General features: G+C 38.4%; 1 protein-coding gene across 4 annotated transcripts in view; it reads left to right on the top strand.

The window, feature by feature from the left end:
• The first annotated feature begins 844 nt into the window (after positions 1 to 844).
• The window catches only part of DCP1A (decapping mRNA 1A), a 57777-nt gene continuing 34402 nt past the window's right edge, over positions 845 to 24219 (top strand). For 2 of the 4 annotated variants that reach the window (XM_023727327.1, XM_004368619.2), the window contains exons 1-3: positions 895 to 1060; positions 3666 to 3706; positions 5952 to 6079. In XM_023727327.1, coding sequence (XP_023583095.1) covers positions 926 to 1060; positions 3666 to 3706; positions 5952 to 6079 — 304 coding nt within the window. In that variant the 5' untranslated portion in view covers positions 895 to 925. Of the gene's footprint in view, positions 1061 to 3665; positions 3707 to 5951; positions 6080 to 24219 lie in introns of all 4 variants that reach the window. The other 2 variants (XM_004368618.1, XM_023727331.1) reach the window with 2 other exon arrangements.

Genomic DNA, 24219 nt, shown 5'->3' with positions numbered 1-24219 from the left:
TTATAGTGCAATATACATTTATAGTGTTATTTTGATGAAATTATGAAATTTTCCTTTCAAAATTTTTCAATTCAGGAATTTCCTCAATTGAAAATATCTTTTCAATAGAGAAAATATTGCTTTTTAACAAGCCTGGGAGAGTTCCCTAGTCTCTGCTCCTTGTTTTGCTCTTTAGCTAACAACAGTACCTTGCTCTTTAAAAATGCCTTAAAATGCTCAACAGATGTTTGCTAAAAGAATAAATGATCTTTTTCATCCTTTAAATTATACAGGACAAACTCAAGCCTTCATAGGCTCGTCCCAGAACTCGGTGGAAATATGTACTTGGGACCAAGACGAGGAAAATAAGGGGCAGAAGTGGGTAGGGTAAAACATTACTGTGAAGTTCTAGGTGGCCAAGTTTGGCTTTTAAAATGTTTTTCTTCAGAAAACACCAAATTGTTAACGGTAATGATCTGGTGAGACGTGAAGCAGTTTTCGCGCCCCTCTCCCCTTCGCTTTTCTGTGCTTTCTAAATGGCCGGTGTAGCCCGCATTTCCACGGCGGTCTTTCCGTTCTGTGGCCCTGGCCGTTCTCGCGTGCGGGACCGAAGCAGGCGTAGTTTCGATCTCCGGCCTTGCTCGGCAGGTGCTCGAAGAAAGCGCGCGGGAAGCCGGGATCCCAGCACCAGTACATTTTAGCCTGTGGAGAGGAAGCGCCCCCGCCCTCCGCCTGTTAAGGTTGAGTGGAGGAAACCTGACGGCGCCGGAACCCGGAGTCCGGGTCTCCCGGAGCGGACCAGGATGGTTGCAGCACCGCCCCGCTGCAAGGCCCGGCGAAGAGGCGGAAATCGAAAGCGCTGACGAAGCTAGGGGAACTTTACTTCGATGCACTTTCCGGCCCGCGACTCCGCCCCCGCCGAAGGGGCTCGGCTCCGGGTTTCAAGATGGAGTCGCTGAGTAGAGCTGGGCAGGAGATGAGCCTGGCGGCCCTGAAACGGCATGACCCTTACATCACCAGCATCGCAGACCTCACGGGCCAGGTCGCTCTGTACACTTTCTGCCCTAAGGCCAATCAGTGGGTGAGTGTGGCCCGGCCACGAAGGACACACGCGCGGCCGCCGCCTCTTAAAGGGGCCGGGCGGGCTGCTGGGGCTGAGGGGCGATGAAGGAGGCCGGTGACTGGCGGAGAGCGAGGCGGGCACCGAAGGGGCCTTTGGGGCTAAGGGGTAGAAGCGAGAGAAGTAGGCCCTAAATGTCCTGGGAAAAAGCCATTGGAGGGGAGGTTTGGAGCAGAGTCGAGTTGCTTGGGGTCCGCTCCGGGGACGTGGGCGACCTGCCTTCTTTGCAGAGGCGTTGGGAAATTTGAGACCCGTGGAGTCAGACAGATGCCTGAAAGCTTGTGTTTGAGGCTTTGAGGGTTATTAGATAAGTTACGTATACATAGTATATATAATAAACACCCCTCCTCAACACACGTAAATGAGAGCCTCATCCGCAAAGGTCATTTGAATTTAAAGCTTGAAATCCAGTTAGTTACAATTCTTGGAAGAGGTGATGGGGTGAGTCTGGCTTTAATGGAACTACACTGTTTTCGGAGTTTTGGGAAAGATTGCAGGGCACTTAGGAAAGGGCTTCCGTGTTATCTGGATTCCCTTGAGAGCTCTGGAAAAGATACCTTGTAGATGTGTTCTTGGTCCAGGTGTGGTGCTGGTGATGTCACCTCTGAATGCTCCCATCATACTAAGTACATTTTGGCTTTTTTTGCACTGGAGGGGGTCCTAAAGGTTACATTCTGTCTGTTCATTTGACTCTTGTTAGCCCCTGCTTGAAGTTTCGTTGATTGTTTAAATAACGTAATTTTCGTTTTATTGTAATTGATCCTTCCTAATGAACTCGGTCAGTTACAGGCTTTACATCTAGAAAATAGTCCGTAAATGTTTGTTGGATTGGATTCATCTGTGCCTGAGGTTCACGTTGCAGTAAAAAATTTAAAAAACCCCTCAACTAACAAAACTCTGAAAAATTATTTTTGCAGTATGCCTTTTACAATATAATACACATTAAGTCTGTACAAATCATTTGGCATTTATAAACAGTTAATTGAGAAAAGAGAGTTTTCAAAATCTCTTGTTTTCCTATATCTTCTTTCATCTACCTCCTGGAAGAAAAGGAGGTATGGGAAGAAGCCACAAAGAACAAAATTATAGATTTTTAAAAAACATGTAGCAGTGTTAGGCATTGCCTTAGCTTGAATCCTTCTGAATCGTTTTTCTTCTCTTGGTCTACATGGAAATATGTGGCTAGGCACAAATGTGGATTGTGGACAAATGGTGAAGACACAAAGACTTTAAGTGCTTTGGAATTTTAATTGTGGAGTTCTGTTTTAGATAGGAAATGCAAGTTATAATAACCTGAATTGAAAAATAAGCTGCCATTGTTTATTTCGATCATGGCACATAGAGCATAACCAAAATCTTTTCTCTTTGAATTTTACAGTGAATTGTAATTTTGCACAATGAAATAAGATGGGCAAGTTTTCTTTTACTGTGAGATAGTTGATAACCTATTTCTTATACTAATAACAAGAAAAAGCCTCTGAATCCTTAGGAAGGAAAAGTTTCATGATGATATTTAAGCTAGAGCAATACTACCCCTGGAAAAAAATCAAGATGATTATCTTTTTTTAAATTATTCCAACAAACTCTCTTTGATATGGTTAACATTTGACGTTTTTCTAAAAGTTTGTTGATTACATTAAAACATTAAGGTCCAATGTAAGCTATGAACTGCAGACTAATATGGTTATTTGGGTTGTTTTTTTTTTAAAAAAAAAAAAAATGTAACTGTGTTTAACACCTAAATACACTTTTGTCCCAACAAGTGAAGATGGTAATGAATTGTACTTTCTTAATCAAGACATTTTAAAAATTATTTGTAAAACTTATAATAATTAAGGCAGAGTATAGTTACAATTGGGAATCCCTGGGTGGCACAGATGGTTCAGTGCTGAGTTACTAACTGAAAGGTTGACAGTTTGCATCCACCCAGAGACACCTCTGAAGAAAGGCCTGGCAGTCTACTTCCGAAAAGTCACAGCCATTGAAAACCCTATGCTCTGTGGGTCTCCGTTGAGTCAGAATCAACTTGATGGCAGCTGGCTTTTGTTTTGTTACATAGTTTCAACATTTCCTTCAAGCAAGTTCTAAAAATAGCCAACCAATTGTATTTGACAGTAATTGTTAACTAATCACAAAATTTGCTACTGATTAAAACATCAAAATCCCCCAATGATGAAACAAACTACTATCCTATAAGTTAAAACTTGCTTTTTTCCTATTAACTTTAATAAACTTTAAAGGTGAAGAACTGCTGTGCACAAGAACTTGGCTTTAAAATTAAGAAGTCTTGCTAAAATATTTTAGCTAAAAGAAAAATGTAGGTGACAGATACGATGCTGTACTGAACATTGAATATGTTTATATGCAGTGAAAGAATGCATAAGAAACTGGTAACAGCAATTGGTGGAGTAAGAGAGAGACTTACCTGTCATCAACTGATTAATTATTATTATTATTAATTATTATTTTAAATAATTGATCTTAAACATGACACATTTCTTTTCCATTAGGACTGTTCAGGTTTGAATGATTGGAAAAACACTAATTGATTCATTGTCTATTACAGGAGAAGACTGATATAGAAGGGACCTTATTTGTATATCGAAGGTAAGCTTTTTAAAAAATATATTTATTGTTTTTTAAAAACCTAATGGTGAAAACTATCATATGAAGTGGTTCGACTTCTTTTCGGGTGGGGGGAGGGCATTCCTGCTTGTTGCCTTCAAGTTTTCATCCACCCTAGCTATGGTATCCTAACCAAGTCACTTCCGTTCTCTGAGACTTACAGAACCAAAACTTACTTAAGAACCTAGCAGAACCATCTCAAAATAGAAAGCATTTTCTAGTAATGAATGAGTCTGAAATAGATGCATCCCTCCCTCCCCAACATTAAAAAGATATATAATTGAGAAAAATATAATACATAGACTAGCTCTGTAAAATAATGTAGTTGAGATATCAGCCCTTTTTTATGTGTATTTTTAGCTTGTTTAAGAGTTCTTTAAAAATGTGAATTATTCATAATTGCACCTTTTATTTTCAACTGCTCCAAGCATTAATTATTGTCTTAAAACATGATTGGTTTGCAAATTGCAACTTTGTTTTGTTAGGCAACTTTTGTGACCTGAAGGTGACTGACAGGATATGCTAGTCATGGAGTTACTGTCCCTCTAAGGTCATTCTCACAAGTGCAGTTTCCTTTCCTTGGTTTCTAAAGCTAACAGACTCAGCAGGGGTTATTATTGACAATTGATTCTTTTCCTTTTTTTTTTTTTTTTTTGTGTGTGTATAGTGTGGGTTATCTTTTATGCCTTTCTCCATTAATTCTAAATTAAAAATTTGTCATATATTCTGAATTTTGGTATAAAGCTTTGAGATCCTATCTAAACACACGGATCTTTTTCTTTCTTTAAATATAGGTGGTTTGATATTTATACACCAAGTTCTTTGACACTTTGTTCCCTCTTACTCATCCTTTGTTTGTTTGTTTTTTTAAAGGCCTTTACGCTAATCCGTTTCATCACTCTGCATTTTCAGTATAAATTTCTAGAAACTCTTCAACTTTTGTTAAAACCTGGGTATCTATATTATTTGGAAAGTACTTTTCTGACCCTATTGTTATAGTGCATGTGCACTAATTATAGAAAATGTGAGGTTTAGTGTAGTGAGTGGCTTGATTTTACAAAATTTGTGCAAGCTTGCATGGTCAGTATTGATTGTAATAACACAAGACCAAAGAAACTTTCTTTGGGAAATGTGCAAACATTGTATGTACTTTGGATAAAAGTATACCTGCATTTTAGAATACCACTTTGCAGAGACCACTTAGTATAGAAGAATTTTTGACTCCTGGATTTGGAGTCGAAAAATCTGAAGCTGAATTCTGGTTACATTATTTATGTGACTTTGGTCACAGGCCTTAGTCATGCTGAGCTTGTTTCCTAATCTGTAAAATAGGATTCTCATATCTCCCCCGTGTACTTCACAGAGAAACTACATGTGAGGAGTATCTAAAGGATTGTGTATTGAGTCCCCCCTGATGTGGGAAACCAAGGACATTTTTTATTGTAGGATTCAAGACATTATCCATCTAATTCAAGAGAACTGTATAAAGACTTGTTTGGTGCAAGAAAAATAATTAATTGTAATGATGGATGTCATTATTATAGCCAGTCCTGTACCATATTTAAAATAAATGATACTTTCATTTAGCAGATACTTATTAAACACCCGCTGTGTGTCTGTTCTAGGTTCTTAGCATACATCTGTGAAAAAAATAAGACAAAAATCCCCATCTGTGTGGAACTTTCTAGTGGAAGTGTTTAGAAAAAGAGAGAAAGATTAGAGGAATTGAGCTTGGGAGCCAGTTGCAGCATTAAATAGGGTAGTAGGCCTCAATGAGAAGATGACATTTGAACAAAGGCTTGCTGGAGGTGAGATAACTGCAGATTCTGGGGGAACTTTCCAGACAGAGACCTTCAGGTGGAAGCATACCCACAGGATTGGGAGAGGGGCAAGGAGCCCAGTGTGTCCGGAGCAGGGGGACAAGGGAAGGGGCAAGGGAGATGAGGTCAGAAGGGAGCAGATCAGGTAGGGCCTTGGTGGCCTTAATAAGGACTTTGGCCTTTACTCTAGGGACTGAGTCCTTGGAGGATTCTGAGCAGAGGAGGGATGTAGTCTGACTTGTCTTTTGTTTACATTTTTAAGTGCTTGTAATATTGTATAATTCGCCAATATATTCAGTTTTAAATGGAAATTGAAGTAGGTAACATTTCTGCAGATTAAACACTGACCACAGATTACTTCTGTGTTTTTTTTTTTCTTCTTTTTTTCTAATTCTATTAAATCTAAGGTCAGCTTCACCTTACCATGGTTTTACCATTGTGAATCGACTCAATATGCACAATCTAGTTGAACCAGTCAATAAAGATTTGGAATTTCAGCTCCACGAACCATTTCTTCTATATAGAAATGCAAGCTGTGAGTATAATTGTTTTATTATGGTTAATATATTTACATCTAAAATTGAGTGACTTTCATTTCTATCTGTACATTGTTTTTGGAGTTTCAAATTATAATAATCTGTATACTCTGTTTATGATTATAAATGAGTCTTTTAATAAACTAAAGCCTTTTAAACTATGCTTCTAAAATTGAAAACATTCTTTGTATATAAAAACCTATTATGTTATTTTAGTTAACTATACTGTTCCATTTAATAGCATTATATTCCTGTTATTTGTTTTATAAGAATAAGTTTTACTTCTTTGTTTTGTTGTCACACGGAATCGTTGGCTGCCCATGCCCTTGAGCAACAGAACTTAGTTTGGAAGACAGAGGATGGGGACAGGTATTGAGTTCCCACGAAGAAAGTAGTGTCTTTGCCCTGAATAGTGGTCTTTTTCAAGTTGTTTATTTAGTTGAGTGCCTGTCGGGTACCAGCACTGTGCCAGGAGCTGTTGTACTTTCATATTGATGTTTCAGTAACCTGTGTGGGCAGGCAGGAGGTTAGGTCTACCAGGACTCAGGTAAGTGACAGCTTCTCAGTTGGAGTATTAGGATTATAACCCTTTCTTCTGCTTCTTACTCCAGGGTTCTTGTAGGCATTTCTTAGACTCTTAATAATGATTGAATGTTGTCAGCAAAGTTAGAGTGGCCCTTTCAAGAAAGCCCAGTACTAAAAAGTACACTTGGTTCCTGTACTGTAGTGTAGGTATTGAAGGTCTAGGTGTGTGGGGATAGAGGACAATCATTTTGGCATTGACCATGGGAACATCAAACTGCTTGTGGTAGCAGAGTGATTGTGCTTTAACTATCATCTAAGAGACTGGAGAAATCTTCCTTCTAATTTAAAAAGTAAAAGTTACTGTGTTTGCATTGTGCTTGACTAGGAGGTAACTGTTATTGGGTAGGGGGTGGGGAGATGTCTTCAGTATAAAATTATACTTGTTTAATTCCCTGAAGGAGAAACAACAAGGTCTGTTTTAAAGCTGGAAGCCCTAAATTCTTCTCCCTACCTCACTTTTAAGTATTTAAGTGAAATAGGATCTGTCTCTTGACTTCTCAGTAAACTATTTGCCCAGATAATTACCTGAGCTTTTAAATTCTGTGGACATATTGGAAATGCATTTTAATACCTGTAAGTTCAGGTGGATTTTTTAAACTAATGCTAACAGAATAAGTTCAGATGCCTGTTTTCTTTGTGCTGAACACTTCACTAAAGGGGAAAATCTGCAAAGGGACACAGATCCTTTTTTTCTAAGTGAAATTGGCTTAGTTGTGCTCTTCACTACCTGTAAACTTAATCTAGCTGTGACTCCTAGGAAAATTTTGATTGTCAAAGTAATCAGAAGACAAATTATCAGAGGCCCGTGTACTTAATTATCATTTAGCATAAGCCTGAACTGAGTCATCCTGTATTTATTTCACAAGTAAAGGTTCCTGTGAAGTTCAAAGTGTGACACAACACAAATATAATTGAACCGTGATTAATCAGAGCTTAACTAATCAGAGTTTTGGTTATCTGAAAGTATTTCTATAGTCCAAGTATGGAAGAAATAAAAAAAAAAAAAGCTAATGTTAGGTTTTATTTTGTGAAAATCTAGCAAATACCTAGAGTATAGTCTTGGGTCAGCATGATAACTTTAACCCCATTGTGGTATTATAGTCAGTGGCATGGTGGTGTAGTGGTTAAAGTGCTCACCTGCCAACTGACAGGTTGGCAATTCGAACCCACCAGCCGGTCCACGGGAGAAAGATGTGACGATCTGCTTCATAAAGAGTACAGCCTTGGAAACCCTAGGGGGCAGTTCCACTCTGTCCTATAGGGTCGTTATGAGTCAGCTACGGCAGTGGGTTTTGGCGGTAATTATACATTAATTTGTTATAATGATGAGGTCGGACTTTAAATCATAGGGAGTATTTATTATGTTAATTAGAATATTTTGAGGCAGAAAAGTAAACGAATGCATTTTATTTTAGATTTTCAATAAAGGGTTGAAACAGTGGTTTTTCTTTATAGAATTGGAAACTCACATAACCAGGTCATTCCATTCCTCGGTTCATTGAGGACTGAATCATCTCTTAAGGGCCATGTTGTTTCTAATATTGCTAATTGGAAATTTGAGAGTACACCAACTTGTTTTCAGACTAGAGAAGGGCCTGAAAAGGTCAAGTACAACACTGTGAGTCTGTTAGAAACAGACTAGGGGAGGAGCTTGGGGAAATACAGTATTTAAAGGAATAGCTGTATCAGGGAGAAATGACAGGAGAGCATAAAGTGAGTCTGTGAGGAACGGCCTCTTGGGTGTATGTGTTGTCTACCTGGTCTTAAAAGTGGAAAAGAGTCTTTCAGTTCAGCAAGCTATTGAGTTGTTCAGGGATTTGTTCTTTAAATAAAAAGTTAATTAGTGTCTGATTGTGCATACAGGTAATTATACCTGATTCTGTAGCTGCTCTTGGAAGTTCTCTTGTGGAAAATACCACCAAGACATCTGACCCATTTAACTCAAGTTACACCTTTGGGTCCAGTGTGTCACTTAAATCAGTTCCCAAAGTTAATGTAATGGAAAATGAAACTATAACTTCTTCCAGTTCTGCATTGGTTGTTTTATTTATTTATTTATTTGTAACTTTTTTATTTATACAAAATGCCCACCACACCATCCCCCCCCCCCCGCAAACAAGGTAGAACCTTACAGAAAAAATGCGTACGGTAAGCAAGGGCTTAGGTTTGGTGACTGTTTCGAAACTTTTGGAAGCAGTATATTTATTCTGTGCAGTGAGGGGTGGGGAGGCTGGAGATTCTGTGGTTACTGAGCAGCAGTGATGTTCCCAGCACCTTCTTTCTGATTCTGAATTTACAGATGAGGGAACATAAGTCTCAGAGAAGTTAACAGATTTACTCAGGTCTCACAAAGGTAATAAATAGATGACAGGAAGAATTCAAATCTAGTTCTGTTGAGCCTCAAAGCCAGAGTTCTGTATATATTCTATAGCAGCGCTGTCCAGTAGAACACCGCGGTGATGGGCATGTTCCATATCAGCACTGTCTGATACGATAGCCAGCAGCCACATGTGGCTATTGAGCACTTGGAATGTGGCTAGTGTGACTTAGGAACTGAATTTTTAATTTTATTTAATTTTAATCAGTTTAAATCTTAATAGCCTTATGTAGCTGTTGGCTACCGTATTGGACAATGGAGGTCTAAGGCATGAATCCATGCTCTTCCTTACTCTTTGCTAGCGCATACCTGAATTGAACCAACCACTTGGGAAGCTTTGGGTTAAATTTTTATGCTGCCCATTTTGTTATTCTTTTTTCTAATTTATAAGTGATTTCTAGATACAAAGACTGCAGAAGATACCTCTGAGAGTGGCTTTACCATGGTAACACTGTTGGCAGGGAATTTAGTTTGCAGACAACAGTTCTATTCTAGGCTTTGCCATTTTACTGACTGTAACTTTGGGTAAATCACTTAAACCACTGATCTGACCTGCTTATCTTTTTTTTTTTAACTTTATTGTGTTTTAGGTGAAAGTTTACAGTGCAAATTAGTTTCTCATTCAAAAATGAATACACAGATTGTTTTGTAACATTGGTTGCAATCCCCACAATGTGTCACCACTACCCCCTTTTCCCTTTACACCCTGGGTTCCCTGGGTCCATTCATCCAGTTTTCCTGTCCCTTCCTGTTTTCTGTCTTTGCTTTTAGGTAGATATTGCCCATTTGGTCTCCCATACTTAGTTAAATTAAACAAGTTCCTCACACGTGTTATTGTTTGTTTTATAGGCCTATCTAATCTTTGGTTGAAAGGTAGACATTGGGAGTGGCTTCAGTTCTGAGTTAGCAGGGTGACTTGCTTATCTTAAAGGGGCATCATGTATATGGAGGTATTTTTTGTCAGGCGTTCACAAATACAAAATATAGCCTGTGTCTCCATCTTGCACTCAAGCCAAATGGCTTTTAATGTGTGGATACTTCTCCCTGAGAAACATTGGTGATAGTTTTTATTTTATCTGTGATTTGCTAAAAAAAAAAAAAATTGTTATTTTGCTGTTTAAATATATGCATTACCATCACTCTGCTGATCTTTTGCTTTCATTTGTAAACGAAATCTCTTTTACTAACTACCTGAGTTATAAAACTATTCTTTGGAAATGCTAAACTTCTCGGAGTCTTTTGGCATAGGCACATCAAAGAAAATACCCTTCAACTTCTGTCTAATGGGAAAATCTTCCCACTACAAACATTTAGAAGTGCTGTATAAATATTAAATGCAATGCTTAACCAAAAGGGAATAGGAGACATTTCCATGGGCCAACAGCGCAGTGAAGACTAAAGTTGGAAACTTACGGGCTGACGCTGGCTGCCAGCTATTATGAGGATCTTGGGGACGGGGAGCTCTCCTTAATATAAGGACTACATTATGATGCACACATGGGATAAGGAGACAAGACTTTGGGCCCTCATGGAGCTAAGACACACCAGCATACAGCCAGGTCCCCTAATAACTACATATCAATTGATTACAAAAATGTTGTTGTTAGGTGCCGTCAAGTTGGTTCGTACTCATAGCGACCCTCTGCACAACAGAACAAAAACCCTGCCCGGTCCTGCACCAGCCTCACAATCATTGTTTTGTTTGAGCCCATTGTTGCAGCCACTGTGTCAGTCCATTTCATTGAGGGTCTTCCTCTTTTTTGCTGACCCTCTGCTTTACCAAGCCTGATGTCCTTCTCCAGGGACTGGTCCCTCCTGATAACACGTCCAAAGTATGTGAGATGAAGTCTCGCCATTCCAAGACAGATATGTTCATTCTTCTGACATTTCACAGTATATTCAATATTTGTCAACGCCATGATTCAAATGCATCAGTTCTTCTTCAGTCTTCCTTATTCGTTGTCTAGCTTTTGCATACATATGAGGCGATTGAAAACACCATGGCTTGGGTCAGGCGCGTCTTAGTCCTCGAGGTGACATCTTTGCTTTTTAACACTTTAAAGAGGTCTTTTGCAGCAGATTTGCCCAGTGCAGTTTCTTGACTGCTGCTACCATGGACGATGATTGGGGATCCGAGTAAAATGAAACTGTTGACAACTACAGTGTTTTCTGTGTTTATCATGATGTTGCTTATTGGTCCAGTTGTGAGGATTTTGGTTTTCTTTATGTTAAGGTGTAATCCATACTGAAGGCTGTAGTTGTTGATCTTCATCAGTAAGTGCTTCAAGTCCTCTTGACTTTCAGCAAGCTATGGATATTATGCTATCACTGACAGTGTTGTATTTCAGGATAGATCTTGAAATATTCTTTTTGATGATGAATTTGATGCCATTCCTCTTCAATTTGTCATTCCCAGCATAGTAGACCATATGATTGTCCAATTCAGAATGGCTGGTACCAGTCCATTTCAGCTCACTAATGCCTAGGATGTCGATCTACAAGTGTTCATTTCATTTTTGATAACTTCCAATTTTCCTTGATTCATACTTTGTACATTCCATGTTCCAATTATTAATGGATGTTTGCAGCTGTTTCTTCTCACTTTGAGTCATGCTACATCAGCAAATGAAGGTTCTGAAAGCTTGACTCCATCCACATCGTTAAGATCAACTCTACTTTGAGGAGGTAGCTCTTCCGCAGTCATATTTTGAGTGCCTTCCAATCTGAGGGGCTAATCTTCCAGCACTATATCAGACAGTTTTCCACTGCTACCATAAGCTTTTAATTGGCCACTTTTTTCAAAAGTAGATCACTGGATCCTTTTTCCTAATCTGTCTTGGTCTGGAAGCTCTGCTGAAACCTGTCCACCATGGGTGACTCTGCTGGTATTTGAAATACTGGTGGCATAGCTTCCAGAATCACAGCAACATGCAAGTCACCACAGTATGACAAACTGACAGAGAGGTAGTGAGATTACAAAGATAGTTGCTCACTAACCTAGGGAGATACCAGACAAACGTATCTATCTCAGTCTGGGCACTGGGTTAGAGGGAAAGTGGCTTTCCTGAAGATTGTAACCAGGAGCCTCCCCTCACGCATATTTGGAGTTCAAGTTTATACCGCTCATGTGGTATAATTTCTTACCCAGGCCAAGAAATTAAGCCTTTGGCTGGTGAGTACCCTAGGACACTTGGCAGAAGCAAATGGAAACCTTTCTGGAGGGACAGACCACGTTCTTAACCCAGGTTGCTCAGGAATCAAGACAAAAAGAAATCAATGAGAAGCTAATTTACTCTACAAACCTTCATCTAAAATACAATTTTAAAAAAAGACAAAAAGAAATAAGAAACATAAGAAAGGAATAAAATACTCTGAAAAAATTGATAGATTTGAAAAATAACCGAGTAGAACTGATAGAAATGAAAATTAATTATTGAAATAAATTTTCTACCTGAAATCAACAGTTGGAAAAGAGATCAAAGGAAATCCAGAATGCATCCCAGAAAGGGAAAGGGAAAATATGACAGGTGATAGAATTAGAAAGTCTCACATATGACGGATAAGAACTTTAGGTTAAAATAAATCTGGAGAGAGGTGATATTTGAAGAGTATGGGTGAGAATTGTCCAGAAGCCACGAAAGACATAAATCTCAGATTTAGGAAGTAGAATATGCCCATGTAAAATAAATACACACCTGGACATCTCATGGTGAAATAACAAAGGCAGAGAGACAGAAGCAGCCAAAGGTAACTCAAGATTAATTATTTACAAGGGAACACCAATTAAACTGACAGCATATTTCTCAGCTGCAGCTACTGAGGTTGGAAGACAGAGATAATATTTTCAAAGTATTGAGAGAAAAACTATCAACCAACAATTCAGTCATTTAAGAGAACAAAATAAAAACATTTCTCAACGAAACAGAATGTTTGCCTCCAGTAGACCCTTGCAGTAAGACCTTCCGAAGCAGCTCCATCCAGTACAGTAGCCACTAGCCACATGTGTCTATTGAGCGCTTGAATGTGACTAGTACAACTGAATTTTTAGTTTAATTTTAATTAAGCTAAATTTTTAATTTATTCAGTTTCAGTTAATTTAAATTGAACAGCCTAGTTTTAAAGAATATAGTTCAGAAAGAAGAAGAATTGAACACAGGGAGAAGAAATAAGATGTACAAAATAATAATGAGCAAAAGAAAAGGAGATAAAACAAGCATCGAGTGTGTAAAACAGTAACATGACGAATTTGGGTACGGGTATTATAAACAATATGAAGCAAAAATACTGAAGCTGTTCCAACCTAAAGAGAGGGTAGATAAATTGATTGAAGACTTTTAAATCAGGTTATATGTGTTCAGAAGAGTCAGGGTCACTACTGCAGTACAGAAATAGAATGTTTTAACTTTCAAACCAGTATAAACTGGGGGGCAGGGGTTAAGTAGAAAGCATGGGAAATAGAAAGCCCAAAATAAAATGGCAAAAGTAAATCAGTAGTTAAAATGAATGTTAAGTAAACTAAACTTGCCAGTTAAAAGAAATTTCTAAGATTGGGTAACGAGACAAAATTTGCCTATATGCTGTTTTCAGGAAACTCCTAAAACTCAAGAACCTGGAAGGGTTGAAAGTAAAGGTATAGAATGACATACAGCAGGCAAGTATTAACCAAAAAAAGGCTAATATAGCTATGTTAACTATATATAATAGATTTTAAGGAAAAAAGCATCATTAAGAATAAAAGTCACCATATAATAATAAAACAGAAGGAGTAAGTTACCCAGAAGATAAAACTGTTGTGAGCTGACATGTACCTAGTATATGTCAGAATTACGAATTGAAATGAAAAAATCCGTAATTATAATGGGAGATTTTAACAGGTCCCCTCAGTAATTGACAGTTAAAGTACAATTTAGTAAAGTTACGGAATATTTAAACAATATGGTTCACAAGCTTGATCTAATAATGGACATGTAATGAACCCTGCTTCCAGCAATTTAAGAATTTGCATTTTTTCAAATATGTATTTGAACTTTTATAAAAATTACCACATTTAATCCGCAAAGTGAATCTGACCAAGTACCAAAATACTGAATTTATATAATAAGGCTATGTTCTTTGACCATAGTGCAGTTAAACTAGATATCAGTAACAGATAATCAAAACAGCCATTAAATTATAAATTTAAAAACACTTCCTTCCCAACAACTCATGTGCCAAAAAGTAAGCTATAATAGAAAATATTTAGAACTAAATGAAAAATCTTATGTATCAAAACTCATAGGATTGTTTAAGTTGTATTTAGAGGGATGTCTGTATTCCTAAATTCTTACGTTAGAAAAAAAGAAAGGATTAATTAATTGGACGTCAGCCCAAGAAATTAGGGAAGAAAAAAGGTATATCTAAGTTAAATTGAAGAAAAATAAAGATAAGAGTAGAAATTAATGCTGTAGAACAGTAGAGCAGTTAACAAAGAACTTTTCATCTATGACATAATTGATCTAACAACAACAAAGAGCAAGCGGAGCCACAATAGGCAATACTAGGAATATATATATATACAACGACATGTAGAGAACATTTGTTAAAAAACAAGAAATCGCTGAATAACTTTTTGCCTGTAAGTTTAAAATTTAGATGATAGAGCTTTCTAGAAGAATGTAGAGTAACAGAACTTACTAGCGAATACATCCAAACTCCCTGAGGGACCAAGTTACTGGGCTGAGGGCTGGGGACCATCTAGCTCAATTGGCGTAACATAGTTATATTATATTGTATTATAATTATATAGAAGTTATATATTATAAAGAAAACGTTCTACATCCTACTTTGGTGAGTAGTGTCTGGGGTCTTAACAGCTTGTTAGTGGCCATCTAAGATATTCCAGTGGTCCCACCCCATCTGGAGCAAGGGGGAATGAAGAAAACCAAAGACCCGAGAGAAACATTAGTCCAGAGGACTAATGGACCATAACAACCATGGCCTCCACCAGACTGAGGCCAGCACAACTAGTTGGTCCCCGGCTACCACTACCGACTGCTCTGAGAGGGATCACAATAGAGGGTCCTGGACAGAGCTGGAGAAAAATGTAGACCAAAATTCTAACTCACAAAAAAAAAAAAAACACCAGAACTACTGATCTAACAGAGACTGGAGAAACCCCAAGAGTATGGCCCCCAGCCACGCTTTTAGCTCAGTAATGAAGTCTCCTGAGGGTCCAGGACAGAGCTGGAGAAAAATGTAGAACAGAATTCTAACTCAAAAAAAGACCAGTCTTACTGGTCTGACGGAAACTGGAAAAACCCCAAGAGTATGGCCCCCAGGCACTCTTTTAACTCAGTACTGAAGTCACTCCTAAGGTTCATCCTTCAGCCAAGATTAGACAGCCCATAAAACAAAACAAGACTAAATGGGCACACCGTCTCTGGGACAAGGGCGAGAAGGCAGGAGGAGACAGGAAAGCTGGTAATGGGGAACCCAAGGTTGAGAAGAGGAGAGTGTTGACATGTCATGGGGTTGGCAACCAGTGTCGGAAAACAATATGTGTATTAATTGTTTAATGAGAAACTAATTTGCTTTGTAAACTTTCATCTAAAGCACACTAAAAAAAAGAAAGATCACTCACTCTGTAATTAACCAAAATACATTAATAATGTTGTTGTTGTATAAATTGGTTGTGACTGAAATTAAGTATTTTTCTGGTATCGAGGCCACGTTCACAGAGTTGAAGTCATCTAAAAAACATTTGCCTTCTGGAAAACACACGTATAACATTTGTTACTTTCTTCCATTTCTCCTTTGATTAAGAGTAAAGGGAGAAAAAAATATTAAACTCTACCTCTGTATGATTTATACCCTTTAAACGTTATTAATTATCTCTCAGAACATTGTGGTCCAGGTGAGTATATGTACTCTAGATAAACCAAAAACCAAACCAAACCCATTGTTGTCAATTCGATTCTGACTCATAGCAACCCTATAGGGCAGAGTAGAACTACCCCATAGGGTTTTCAGGCAGCAGTTGGTGGATTTGAACTGTCAACCTTTTGGTTAGCAGCTAAGCTCTTAGCCACTGCGCCACCAGGGCTCCAGTGAAGATAAACCCACTTCTTATTCAAATACTCTTACTAAAATTGATTTTAACTTTAAGGCACGTTGACATGAAGAATTTTAGGAATACTCTTAATTGCGTACTCAAATTGCCTCACTACTATAATAGAGCCGTATTTAGGATAAGATGTTCTGTGCACGTGGAGCCACATAAACTTAGTATGTAGTAATTTTGTTATTTTGCCAGTTTGAATTTTGTTATTGTTTTTTCCTGAGCTGCTGTGGTAGGAACAAAAGAATAAAATTACTATGTGTCAGTTTAGCGAATATCTCTTAAATTTAATAATTGAAGAGAATAAGTGAAGAAAATGACTGAAAATCTGTGAAACAAATGGTAGGCCATAATAAATATAGAAAGCTGTTAATAAGTCTGCTATGTTCTAATTTGTTTCAGTTCAATGAAAACTCTTTAAATGAATATTTGCCAACCATAGAACTTGTTAATGGAATACTGTTATTTTACTCAAAACATAAACCCTTAGGAGACCTTTTGTACCCTCTTTTCATGGGAAACTCTACTAACTTTAAGGATTCTTCAATAAACAATCCATTTAAAAAAACAAAACCTTACTACTGAATAAATAGGACTAAATGGACTTACGAAGAATAAAATAATTGGGTCGGTAGTTTGAAATCTCCCCCATCATGTAAGGAGAATGCTGAGAGGAAATTTGTATTCAGTATATGGTACTAGGCCATACGGTTCTCTGTATAGAGAACCAGATACAGGATCTATATATTTCTGACCTTATTTTCACAGGAAGTGTAATAATCTCCACAGGCCCCCCTTCCCCAGTGAGGAAATTGTTTCTGTTATCCACCGGTCCTTTAGCAACATATCACTTAATTATGGAATACCCCAAGAATATAAGATTACAGGAAAAAAAGTTCAAACCTTGTTGAAAAAAGAAAAGGCAAGGAAAAGTGGTTTCTTCTTTCTTAGAGCTAGACAGTCTACAGTATAACTGTTTAATTAAAAATATTAATATAAAGGTTTTTTGTACCATCAAACTCTGTAAAGTTGATTCTGGCATTTAATGATTTTCTTTTGCAGTAACTATTTCAGTATTGCCTTTTACCAGAAAGACTGTGAAAGTATTTACATGCCACCACCCCCCCCCCCCAGTTCTTTTTTAAGCAGGAATACTTATCCTCTAGTTAGAAAGAGTATACATTGTAGATTTTCTCTTCTCAGACAAAATTTTATCCTGCCCTCCTCGTGTTTCCTCCACCCGACACCTTGAAAGCATAGGTCTTCCACTGAATGTCACTTTTCATATTTTGAAATGTTTTCTATAATCTAAAAGTGCTTTTGGAAAAGTAAACAAATCCCTTTTCAGTTTTCCAAAAGAACCCAAATGTATCCCAAATTTTATTTTACTTTGACATTTTTAAGCAGTAACAAGTTTGTAGTTTGTGTAAGACACTTTTAAATCGATTATATGTGGCTTAAATCAAATCTGAAATGTCCTGAAGAAAATGTTAATGCCATGTAGCTACTAGTCCAGTATGTTACTTGTTAGCCTGCTTAAGAAGACAACCACCATAACAAGTACAATTGAGAATAAAAATATTGTTACTATTTAATATTTTTTAAGAACTTACCTCTAAAAGCTTGTGAGAAATGCGCCCACGTTTCCTCTTCACTTATAACTTTTCCTTTATACCGGGCATCACTCTCTTGATAGAGAATGTTTTTAATTAAAATTAGATCACTAGAAAAAGTAGGGAGATTCATTTCCAAAGTGTTGAAAATGCAGCTGTCAAATGGAAAGTTTTAGTAGAAGAAATACTGTTGTGTGTGGTGGTTTTTTTGTCTCTCTGCTTGTCCTCTGTCATTTCAAGGGCACACTCAGAACAGTAGAGATGGTAGGTAGCTGTTGGCATTTATCAAGAATCTTCAGACTTAAAGCACAGTACAAGAAATTTCCTCGCAAGGTAAGTTTATGATTTGTTACATCAAAAACTGTGAGTTCTACCTCCAAACTGAAACAAGAACTTATAAACAGTAAGAAAAGTTCCGCAGTTCATTCTTTGTGGTCTTTAATTTCGGCACAGTGCTTCTTAGCCTGAGGAAAGGCAGTCCTTCACCATCAGCTACGGCACTGATGTGGTTGGGATGATTCTGTAATCAGTGAAGGAGAAATGATCTGTGGCAACTGCATTAGTCTGGCCTTCTGGACCAAGATAAGGAAAGAGCTTTGCTGTTGGCTACGTTTATAGATTGAAGGGGTAAAAACACCATGAAAACATAGAGTGACTTAGACTCTAAGACTGACCTGGTGACTCTGTTAGGTCAGATGTTTTAAAAATAAGTATTGCTTTCTGTCTTGTTGTAGACTGCTGCTTAGTATTCTTGTAGAGCCCTTCTGCCAAGGCCCTTCTTGTTAATGTTGTGAGTCCATGAACATTCCAGAATTTCAAAAGTGGATTCTTTCCATTGTGCTTCACTAATAACTTCTGGCTCCTCCCCACCCCCACCCCCGCCCCCCACTAAGGTAGTGTTGTCAGTCTGTGGTCTTAATTGTAAAGATTTTAAAATGTAACCATACACCATTCATCTCTTTCAGATAATTAGCATGTTAACTATTTAATACTTTAAATGTTTTCTTTTGAGAACTCACAAAGAAAAGCAGCAATTACTTTAGCTAAGTGGCAGAAGTCTGTGTCAGAGTCGACTTGACGGCAGTGGGTTTGGTGTTTTGGTTTGGTATATAGATTTTCAGCTTGTGTTTACACATTGAAGTTCAGTGTGGAGATAAAATTTGAAACACAGAGTAACCACTAGTCCCAGAGAGCTGAAGCTACTCTAGAGTGGGCCAAATAAGCCTCAAGACTGATCCCTTGAGGTTCAGCCTCAGAAGATCCAGGCAGATCTGAGCTGCTCACAAAGTCACTGCACCCAGCCGTTCTCAGCTTCTTCTTTTTAGTAAAAGGAAAGCATAGGATAAGCATTTGTTACCAACATTTAAACATTAGGCTATTTTACACACATACAAATTTGAATTTCTAGCTTTTCTTCTTATGACAGGATGGCATGTCTAGCCACACAGCAGCTGCATTCCTGCCAGCAGTAACAGTCAGCCGGAGTTCTGGGTGAGTGTGCCCACCATAGCCCATTACAGATCCCACCATGCCCTGAGGTCTCTTATACCCCACTGGGCGTTTAAGTTTACAGCACGGGTTTAGATGGTCTCTTAGTAAATTGGTAGAAAAATATGTAGGAGTAGCAGTTAAGGAGAGGAGAGGGTAGGACATAGTTCTTATACCACTGTCTGTCCTAACTATTCCCCAGTGCCCTAACTAGATTTTTGGGAGCCTGAGTAACAGGAACCTCAAGTCTTACTTATAAATGCACAGTATCTCCTTGACTGCCTAATTGCCACCTACCAAAATCTCCAGTTGTAATCCCAGATCGGCCAGTGTTTGACTCCATACCTGTGTGTGTGTGCGCGCACATGTGCGTGTGGGTGTGTGACACTCCATACCTGCGTGTGTGACTCCATACCCGTGTTTGTGTGTAAGACACTCCATACCCGTGTGTATGTGCGTGTGAGACTCCGTGTGTGTGTGTTCACTCATTCCACCCCCACTCTTACCCCCACAGCCTTTCTCCTCTCAGTCTTTCCCAGCCCTTTGATGTTCATGGGGAACCACCAACCTTATTCTTGTCTTAAAGAAAATGTTTGGACAAGGCAGAGGTATTTTCTTTTCACTTGCCAGGGCAGACTCATACTTCCATAATCCTTTTTTTTTTTTTAATTATTTTTATAATCAGAGGGGTCCTATGTCTAGAGTGAATATTTTTGGCTGTATTCAAAGCCCATATTGTTTTTGTTTCCTGGTATAGAGAATCTTTGTTGGTTAACTCTAACACCACCACAAAAAAGCTTTTGTCAAGTGCCCTTAGTGCTTGGCACCATACTGAGAAAATCTCAAGCCTCTTCAGATCGTTTTAGAAAGGAGGTCAGATCTAAATAATAAATGAATCAAAAAGACAACAGGTTCATAGAGTGATTCCCAACTCTGTTTTTAAGACATTTCGTAGCATCTCTAGAAGTCTTGAAGGATTTTACAAAGTCCTCATATTAATTTAGATTTTCTTGATCTTGTGTGCGTCATAAACAGCTCGAGATGAGAAGTGGAGTCAAGTATAGGATCAACTCATAATAGGCTGCAGTGTCTTTAAACAGGGCTCCCTGGGGAAATGGAAAACTCCTACCCCTTGGCTTTTTAAAATTTCTCAGTATTAAATAATTCTTCAATCTTTGTCATTAACGTTTTTTTTCCACATTTTTAAAAGGAAGGGCCTTCCTTTGAAAAGCCAGGGAAGCATTTAATTTTTGATAATTCTTATCTGCATCTTGATACTTTTCATGGAAGTACAACCTAAAGGCACTTAGGTGCTGTGTCACACTCCTGGCTTTTCAGTGACTTGGAGACAACTGTTAGTGGTCCTGCTGTATGGTGGGTATCCAATAACTTATTTGCTCACTTTCGTCTTATAAAAAGCTGTTTATAAATTGATTGCTGTCATTATTTGCCATTGTGAAATAATGTGTCCTCAGATTTCTAAATCTCCCATACTATAATCAGGGAAAATTATTTCAGGATGTTTCAGCCAGTGACTTGTAGGCAGAATGCATTGTGCCTGAGAGTGTAAGTTCTCTCAAAGGAAGAACACTTGGCTTTGGTTTGGAGACAAGGTTCTCTGTGGTTTTAGTTATCTGGTGAACTTGTCTGTCTTTCCTCACGAGTGACAGTGACAGGCTCAGTGGCAGCTCCCTGGGCCTTCTTGCCAGTTGCATGCACTAAACATTTGATATGTTGGCAGACAGAGCTGATTCTTGGATGCGTGTCTGAACCTCTACAGGTCTGCTTTTGGCAGAATCGAGTGTGACTCTTATCCTTTACCCATTAAGCTATCATTATGGCTTCCTTATCTTTATTTCTCCTGCAAACATGCCTTTGAAGGTGTTTGGCTCTTTTTTGGCAGTTTATTTGATAATGTACAAGAGTAGAAGGCATGTGTCTTATTCTAAATTATACTGTGTTTCTTCAGAGGAAAAAGGGGGGACTTAAATGAATATTTGTTATAATAAGTTGACAGCAAGGATGTACTTATTTTGATATTGACAATAAATTTTCCTAAGAGTTCAGTTTAGAATCACCTATGCAAACATACTTAATTGCCGATGTTTGGCACTAAAAATTTGTGTGCTCCTCCCTTGAGCCTGATGTATTGCATATAATAAACTTTTTGTCATCACTGTAAGTTGTATGGGTATGTCCAAATACGTGTGGTTTATTAGGGGAGAACTAGAACCTTTTGTATTTGGACTTTTTTATGTTTGGGGTGTTTCTTAGCCAAGGTTGGGAGAGGTGTATTTAAAGAAAGGTGGCTGTGAATAATTGCCATATATGGAATCTTTTCAGAGCCCTGATCTGATTTATTCTAAGTTGGAGCAAGCCTTAACTGCTAAAAACATTAACTAAGACCCTGCAGTAGATAATGCTTAATAATTATCTCCCCTGTCACAAGGCTGCTTCTGTGCCCTTCCATTGAGATGTCAAAACTAAGTTCAATCTGTTGACTTACGCCATGTAAAATATTCTGAAATGACTCGTTCTTCATTGGGCTTTGATTCTGTTTGAAGCATTGGTAATGTTTTGAAATTCTCTGTATAGAAGAAGCACTGAGTTCCAAACACAGCAGGCTAGAGGCACAGAGACTGACCACCTCAGGGTAGTGCAGTCACCTAGGTTCTGTGTGGACTGCAGACCCGTAGCCAGACATGGAGTCCTGAAGTCAGGTTGGGGTGGGGTTAGTATAACAGGAGTTTTTTCTTACCAGAGAAGCCCCATAGTGAACAGCATAGGAAAAAAAGTCTGTTTGTTCTCTTCGTTCATTAAAATGAAGCCATTCATTTGCTGTGCATATTAGTAATGTTTTAACTCACTCTACAATGACAGTTGAAACATTCAATTAAATTCTATTTCCACTGAAAAGGGAACTTTTAAAGTTGTGATTTTTTATGCAAACTTTTGTGGAATAATGGCCTTAATTCAGGGTATAACAAATAATCTGCAATTAAAATAGCTCTTATTAACAGTGGGAGTTCTGGTGGTACTGTGTTAAGAGCTACGGCTGCTAACCAAAAGATCGGCAGTTCAAATCCATCAGCCACTCCTTGGAAACCTTATCAGGACAGTTCTACCCTGTCCTATAGCATCGCTATGAGTTGGAATCAACTCAATGGCAGCCGGTTTGGTTTTTACTTTTTTGATATTAACAGTGACTTTCTAAATAGATGGTGTGTACCGATAGTATCTTTAGAGTCCAAATAATAGTTACAAAAAAAGATTTTAATTTAAAGTTTCTTATGCTAGCATGTATATTTCCTATTTTTTTAATCGTGCTTTAAGTGAAAGTTTACAGTTCAAGTCCGTTTCTCATACAAAAATTTATACACACTTTGCTATGTGACCCTAGCTGCTCTCCCTATAATGTGACAGCACACTCCTCCTTTCCACCCCAGATTTCCCGTGTCCGTTCAGCCAGCTCCTGTCCCTTTTTGTCTTCTCATCTTGCCTCTGGACAGGAGCTGCCCATTTAGTCTCATGTATCTACTTGAGCTAAGAAGCACTCTCTTCATGAATATCGTTTTATGTCCCATAGTCCAGTCCAATCTTTGTCTGAAGAGCTGGCCTCGAGAATGGTTTCGGTTCTGGGCTAATGGAGAGTCCAGGGGCCCTGTCTTCCGGGATCCCTCCGGTCTCAGCCAGACCATTAACTCTGGTCATTTTACTGGAATTTGAGTTCTGCAGCCTACTTTTCTCCTGCTCTGTTAGGGACTCTCTGTTGTGTTCCCTGTCAGGGCAGTCATTGGTGGTAGCCAGGCACCATCTAGTTCTTCTGATCTCGGGCTGATGGAGTCTCTGGTTTATGTGGCCCTTTCTGTCTCGTGGGCTCATATTTTCCTTGTGTCTTTGGTGTTCTTCATTCTTCTTTGCTCCAGGTGGGTTGTCACCAATTGATGTATCTTAGATGTGGCCGCTCGCTAGCTTTTAAGTGGGATACAGAACATTTTCTTAATAAACTTTGTTATGCCAGTTGACCTAGATGTCCCCTGAAACCATGGTTCCCCAGACCTCCACCCCTGCTACTCTGTCCCTCAAATTGTTTGGTTGTATTCGGGAAACTTCTTAGCTTTTAGTTTAGTCCAGTTGTGCTGATTCTCCTGTATTGTGTGTTGTCCTTCCCTTCACCTAAGATAATTCTTATCTACTATCTAGTTAGGGAATACCCCTCTCCTTTCTCCACACCCTGGTAACCATCAACAAATGTTTTCTTCTGTGTTTAAACCATTTCTTGAGTTCTTATGATAGTGGTCTCATACAATATTTGTCCTTTTGCGACTGATTTCACTGAGCATAATGCCTTCCAGATTCATCCATGTTAGGAGACGTTTCGTGGATTCGTCGTTGTTCTTTATCATTGCGTAGTATTCCATTGTATTGATATACCATAATTTGTTTATCTGTTCATCCATTGATGGGCACCTAGGTTGTTTCCATCCTTTTGCTATCGTGAACAGTGCTGCAGTGAACATGGGTGTGCATGCATCTACTCCTGTGATGGCTCTTACTTCTCTAGGATTTATTCCAAGGAGTGAGATTGCTGGATCATATGGTACTTCTATTTCTAGCTTTTTAAGGAAGCGCCAGATCGATTTCTAAATTGGTTGTACCATTTTACATTCCCATCAGCAGTACATAAGTGTTCTAGTCTCTCCACAACCTCTCCAACATTTATTCCTTTGTATTTTTTTTGCTTAATGCTGGCCTTCTTGGGGTGAGATGGTATCTCGTTGTAGTTTTGATTTGCGTTTCTCTAATGGCTAATGATCGTGAGCATTTCCTCATGTATCTGGTAGCTGCGTGAATGCCTTCTTTGGTGAAGTGCCTGTTCATATCCTTTGCCCGTATTTTAATTGGGTTATTTGTCTTTTTGTGGTTGAGGTTTTGCAGTATCTTGTAGATTTTAGAGATTAGACCCTGATTGGATTTGTC

Source organism: Trichechus manatus, unplaced genomic scaffold, assembly GCF_000243295.1.
Source record: "Trichechus manatus latirostris isolate Lorelei unplaced genomic scaffold, TriManLat1.0 scaffold00001, whole genome shotgun sequence".
Classification (NCBI taxonomy): Eukaryota; Metazoa; Chordata; class Mammalia; order Sirenia; family Trichechidae; genus Trichechus; species Trichechus manatus.
Note: the sequence above shows the minus strand (reverse complement) of the source record. Positions and strands in the feature narration are given on the sequence as shown.